Genomic DNA, 6,578 nt, shown 5'->3' on the forward strand with positions numbered 1-6,578 from the left:
TAACATCCTCCAGTGAGAGGATGGAACACTGAGCTCCCTGCCATGGAGAAGGATCTCTGCATGACTTACTGGTAGTGCAATGATCCAGTGAAACAGTGGCAGCTTCATAAGGAAAATTGAGGATAACACACTTCAGAATTACAAAAAGGGTGGTCTAAAACATGATGTTTAATCTCAGTGAATGCAGCTGCTCCCCTCCAGTGCAAACTACCACCAGGAAAGGTGATATTACACAAGAGATCAAAGTTCTCTATTCCAGATGTCTTATTCAGCTAATCCTCACCTAATTTTGATTAACATGTCTCCATATGTGTTTGCATAAAACAGAATTTAAGAAAATTTTGTAAGCATGGGTGACAGCCCAGTTCATAAAAACCAAGAGAACTTCAGCCTCAGGAGGAATATGGAAAGAAGTTATCAGTTCCCGGAGCTGTAATACTGAAGTTTCAAGGGGATTAAATACCCTTGCTGATGATAGGTATCTAGCTAGTACAAAGCTGATAAATCAAGCTATGACTTTTTTTTTTTTTTTCCTCACTGATGAGGTGTTCCTAAAAAATAATTCCAAAAAGCTTTCCTCCAGTGAGACTGGAAAGCATTTGATCCTTGTATTTGTCATTTGTTCAAATTAAGAACACCAATACATCTAAGGTCAGAAAAAGGTGGATTTCTTCTGCTACTTTTTGTCTTCATTCTATCAACCATATTCTCAGCTTTTTCACAACAGAGAAGTGATGTCCTTCACAGCTGTCTCTCCCATTCATGAAATATACAGAAGCATCTTGGTAAATCTGCTTAGCTAGCAAGGTGATGCAGGCAGTAAAAGAAAACAAAGTGGAACACTTTACAGACCAAAGACATGCCCTGATAAACACCATATGTGTGTTTATAACATGTAGATGCAGACATGGTGGGAGAGAAGTTTAAATGGAATATTGTGGTTTTCAAAATATTTTGAAGGTAATGTCCAATCCAAATCCCCCCTGACACAGCTTGATGCCATGTCCTATTGTCCTGTCACTAGATGCCTGGGAGAAAAGGCCAACCCCTACCTTGCTACAACCATGTGGAGCAGAATGGCAAACACTGGAAAGAGCAGATAGTAGTGATATTCTGCTGGTAATTTATTTAGAAGACACCAATACTGAAGTCTTTATCTTCAGTTGTTTGTCATGGGTGTATGCCTCCACCATTCCTATCCTTACATGCCCAGACCTCTTTTGCATCACTAACATTTTACCTTCTTACCTACAAAGCTATCCAAAATGAAAACAGTAGAGTTCTGTCTACAGTTAAACTACCCCTTTCTTTATTGCAGTGGAAGTGGGAAATCCAAGCCAAGGAAGACAAAAAAACTCCATCCAAACCCAAAACGTTGGAAAACTCAGGTTTTGGGTGTGCAGCAGTATTATCCAGCATTATACTGTTTATTAGGAGACATTATTTTCCTATGTCAAGAATATCTGCCATGATAGTTCTGCTATATTTGATTGGTTTCACTTTATATCACATATCTGTTATTATCAAGAGTCTTTAGTGGAGGCCCTGAGAGGCTGCTTCCCTTAACACAGCTGTGAGACACAATTGGCAACACCACACAATCCAGATGTAGACTGGTTACAACGACATCTTCCAATGTGAAATAAGGCAGCAGCTTTGATCGTTGGCTATCTGTTGTCCTCTATGACAATAGTTCTTCTTGGATAGGTCTCAACATCTACAAATATGTAGCGAACCTCAAATCTTCCTGTTTCAAGATTCTGGAAAGGAAAAAAAATCAGATTTTTTTTTCTCTTTGGTAGTTTAAATTCAAGACTAAGCTTTTCAGGTGTATCACGCAATTGTACATACCTCTTTGACTTCCACATGGACTGTTCCCTGTTTCCCTGATTCAGTGCCCTCAATATAGAACTTCAAACGCATATGTTTCAGTCCGTCCTTTATGTATTCAATGTGACTAAAAACAGCAACACACAAAAAAAAACCCAACCACCCAGCAAGAATACAGATTATATGCTAGTTAAGTCTTCAAATTTAAACTTACTTAGAGGAGTTGCTTACTTATTTTGTAAGAAAGTGTATTCCGGTGGTGTCCTTATGCTACCTTGGCTTCCTTCTCTACTGCTCCTCTCAAGCTTTACTGTGAGTGCCTAAGGACTAGTGGAGTTAGAAGATCTAATTAGCTGCTGAGGATTGAGAGATCAAATGCTTAAATGTCCTCACCCCAGTCCTCCCCTCAAAACTGAAAAGCAATCCACTGCTGAAGACTATGGAAATTCCTTGTATTTATTCTAAAAAAAAAAAAGATTTGGAGCCCAATATCTAGAAAGAGACCCCATGTCACCAAGACTTCTGGAATTTTTTTAGGCACTTAAACTAAGTTATCAAGCCAAAACACACACAACATGTTTTTTCAAATTAATTATCAGGTTGGTTAAACCACATCAAAACAAACAGTTTACTATGTGCTTTACTTACTTTGGCAATAATTTTGTTCTGCTGAAATTGTGTAACTTTGTCACTGATATGAGATCTCCAACCTAAATGCTGGTATTTAGACTGGAGTTGAGTTATGCTCAAGTATTAAAAAAATAGCACATGGCTTTCAAAGTGACCACTTTGGGAAACTAAAGATCCCATAAGATTTCAGGTGCCAGTGTATGTTTCCTACTGAAATTATTAACTGCTGTTTAGCACCAATCTCTGATTTTCATCAGTCATGCCCAGGTACACACTGTGAAATAAACTTCCAATCCAGTTTAAAGTGACATGATGGGGTAGAGAGAACAAATACGAACAAAGAGCCTTACTCCAGTAAATTTACATTCAAGGTGTTCATACACAAAAAACCCCTGTAAATTTTTGAGATAAATATTTAAGATCATTTTTATACTGCAGATGCAAACTCTACAATCTTACACAGTTCTCAGCTCAAAAATTTATTTAAAACACAAGGCATCAAAATTATGGAAATATTTGCTTATTTACAGACATATCCTCAGAATGTTTGTGCACATCAATTTCATTTAGTAGCTTCACTTTAAACATTATTTCACAGCTTCAACCAATAAAAGTCACTTTCCTCAGACAAAATAAAAAAATCTCAATTTCTTAGTTCAACCTGTGTCTGGGTTTATGTGTCTCATCCTGTGATACCTCATTGAATATATTCTTGCCAAATAAGCTAATTAAGCAGGGAGGACTTATATGTTTTGTAAGAAATAATTTTGTTGGTTCTTTCAAAAGGAAAGTAATAGACACACTCATGAAAGGTTTAGGTGATAGATGTTCTGTTAAATACACAGCAGAGGTGTTGCCTCAAGTACCAAAAAGCATTTTGCTTATCAGCTCAGTACAGTTTCAGACTATAAACTTCTGTCAGATTACTGCTCCCCCTATGCAAGCCTAGGCCTCTCTACTACTCTTTTCAGACTCATCCTATTTTTTGGAGAGTTCTATGTCTACCATGATGACCATTGTTTGTTTTGAGGCACTCAGAACTGGAATTTTATATTGTATGTACATAGTACTTAGTGGTATACGGCACTAAGTATACAGCAAAAAACATCTATGTTCAATCAAAAGCGACAGGATTTGTCACATACAGTTCATCACTCTAGAACTAACTTCTGATCCAAAGATATCTTTGCTGTACAAAAACTGATGTCTTTATGGGGCAAACACCAAGGGGTACCTGACATGCTGTCGTCTTCCTCTTCTTGTTGCCTCTCCGTAGCCTTTGATAGAGTCACCAAAAACACTAATTATCTACAAGAGAAAAGAGGTTTGAGCTGTCAGAAGGGATCACATACAAAAAGCTTTTCCAGTATTAGCTCATGCCTCTCCTGGGAATGCATCTTCTTTTAACAAAATGCCCCTGGTGAATTTAATGTGTCAAGAATACAAGTGTCAAGAATACATCTGTGGCAATCTTGTGTGAAGAGTGCTTTGTCTAAAGTATTTTCAAAATCCAGTTTCACACTGAGTTTTGTTTATATCTAGCTATGATGACTGTGTGATCCCATTACTGTTCTCCACCTGCTTTCCAGTTAGCCAAATGAAGAATTTAAATTCCTGGGTATCAGTGCAGTGCCTCACAGAATGACAGAACCATAGTGAAGTGCCACAATACAGTAAGTGTGCTGAGAAAAGACATCAGGTAAGATCAACAGAGCTTAGTGGGACCAGTTGCCTCTCTGACCCACAGAATTCAAGTGCTACATTTAAGAGGCACTCAGAAAAGTCCCAAAAACTTTCTGTATGGTGACACAAGCACATGCTCTGAAGGGCAGACTGTATTTCCATCAGTTTTTGTGCTGCGGCACACTCACTTGGCTTCTAGCAGGCTAGTTCACACAAGCTCAATGCTTGCACTGTCTTGGACTAATGGAGGCTCTGCTCTGGAGCTGACACACCCCATGTCAACTAAAAGCACTGGCAGAACTGCTAAAGCACCAAGTGGGTCTTCACATAGCTTGTGAGATTCCTTACACAAAGTTTTCACTTGAAGAGAGACAGTAACTACTGAGAGACACAAACTTATGCCTAAAGCTCAAAAACCAACCTCAGGATGAGATCTGCACTTCTCCAAGGCATCTCCATAGATCTTATTTGGACTAGAAGAAGAGAATAGCTCTTTAAAAATCACATAGAACAAACCACCTGTAACAGAAACAACATCAGATGGAATGAAAACTTATCAAACCAGATGGAATTAATGAAAAGTGTCTTCTGATAAAGAATGTAATTTTAAAAAATAACCTGTAACACCAATTCCAACAAGCACCACAATAAAATAGGTAAAGTCTCTTCCAGCTTCTTTCACTGAAATGAAACAGAAAACAACATACAAGTTACAACCTTGGATAATAACACTTCTATGACTTTCTTACATAAATGCTCCTCTGTTAGTCTGTAGCTCAAATGACATTTTAGCAGAAGAAAAATTTCCAGTAACAGTTTCCATAATGCCTCATTGCTGTAAAAGATACCATGGAACATCTCTTATATTTTACAGGGCACATTTACATCTCTGTGTCAAGCCTTATTATTTCTGTTTGCCAGATGTTTTCAAGATTCAAAGTAGCAATTACTGCTACTTTTTGGGTGCGTGAGAGCTAGACATTTTAGGAACTAATGAGGTATTTAGCACTGCAGTATTCACACTACTACCTAAACCCATAATCACTGCAATCCTTGTATGAAGAAAAGAAGTCAAAAAGAAAAGTGAAAGCTTTTAAGTTGCACACAATGAAAATAACTGATTTTATGAATTAGCAATCAATACAACAATAAAAAAATAGACCAAAATAATTTTTAAAAAACATAATTAACTGCTGTTTGATTAGTTTTTATCTTTCAATTTTGATCTAAAGTACAAGTGTCAGTATATACTGCAAAATAAGTAATACAAGATTGTCTGATTCAATATATTTGAGCACTTGGAAAGAGACCACTATCTTTTAGTGATAGTGTGCATTTCAGTGGAGTACAACTTATGGAGGAAATGTTAATAACTATTTCTCCTGCAGCCTTCCAATCAGCTGAAGGTTAGTTATGAAGTTTTTCATAAGTCATTTCAAAGTACTGAAAGTGAATGAGACCAACTAAAGTGAAGGCAATCCCTAAAGAAGCTACCAGCACATGTAGAGCTTTGACAATTTTGTTGGAGGTGAACTTATTTCAACAGCCGTACAGACAAGCTACATGTGATAGGTTTTCCCTCTGAAAGGGAAAATGAGAGGCTATTACATCTTGTGCCTGATAATTCTTAGATGAACGGGTTGTTTAGAAGAAGTCGCATAATTTGTTCTGACTGTGCAATGCATACAGAGAAATATAAAATCTGCTCCAAACAATACGATGGGAAAAGAAACCCGCTTGGTGTGCTGATATTTTTTTTTCTAGATACTTGATGTTTGGAACTACAAAACGTTAGCTGCAGAAGGAACCTCCTCCAGCCCTTCTGAGCAGAACACAGCATCCTCCGCCTTACCTTTCTGAGCCGCCGACACCAGTGTTTCCTCGTTCAGCGCCCTATGCACGGACACATCTTTGTTATCACCGCCAGGTTTTGCAGCTTTCAGCCCTCCCGCCTGCGTCCCGAAGCTCTGCCGGGCGGCCCTGAGCAGCAGCGGGGGCCGGAGCCGCCACCTCGGGCAGGAGCAGGGCACGGCGCCGGCCCCCAGGAGCGCCCAGCCGCGAGTGGCGAGCAGCCAGCGGCCCAGGCAGCCCCGCCCGAGGGAGGCGGGCAGCGTCCGGGGCAGCACGCCGGGCATGGCTCCCGCTGCACGCCCGGGGCAGGCGAGCCGAACCGAGTTTGTGCCACTCGCCACCGCAGCAGGAACGTGCACGGGCAGCCTCCGCCTCGAGCGGGCGCTGCTCCAGCTCGGGAGCCCACCTACACCTTTACCACCGCTGTCCGCTGCCCCGGCGGAAATGTTTGGGACGGCGGAGCAGCGAGCGGCGGCGGCGGGTCCTGGGAGCGGTAGTTTGAGCGGGCTCCCTCTCCCGCCCGCCGCCGGGAGCGGCTCCCAGCGCGGTCACTACAGCGCCCGCCATGCCCAGCGCCGCCGCCG

General features: G+C 40.7%; 1 protein-coding gene across 1 annotated transcript; it reads right to left on the reverse strand.

Annotated features, from left to right (window-relative positions):
- Window positions 1–1,287: 1,287 nt before the first annotated feature.
- TIMM21 (translocase of inner mitochondrial membrane 21) lies at window positions 1,288–6,544 on the reverse strand. The gene is made up of 6 exons (XM_002195510.6): window positions 5,996–6,544; window positions 4,762–4,824; window positions 4,565–4,662; window positions 3,695–3,768; window positions 1,852–1,957; window positions 1,288–1,760 (listed from the first exon to the last, which is right to left on the reverse strand). The coding sequence occupies exons 1-6, from the start codon at window positions 6,276–6,278 to the stop codon at window positions 1,668–1,670; spliced, it is 717 nt and encodes a 238-aa protein (XP_002195546.5). The 5' UTR covers window positions 6,279–6,544; the 3' UTR covers window positions 1,288–1,667.
- Window positions 6,545–6,578: the final 34 nt, after the last annotated feature.

The sequence above is a fragment of the Taeniopygia guttata genome, chromosome 2 (genome assembly GCF_048771995.1).
Source record: "Taeniopygia guttata chromosome 2, bTaeGut7.mat, whole genome shotgun sequence".
NCBI lineage: Eukaryota > Metazoa > Chordata > Aves > Passeriformes > Estrildidae > Taeniopygia > Taeniopygia guttata.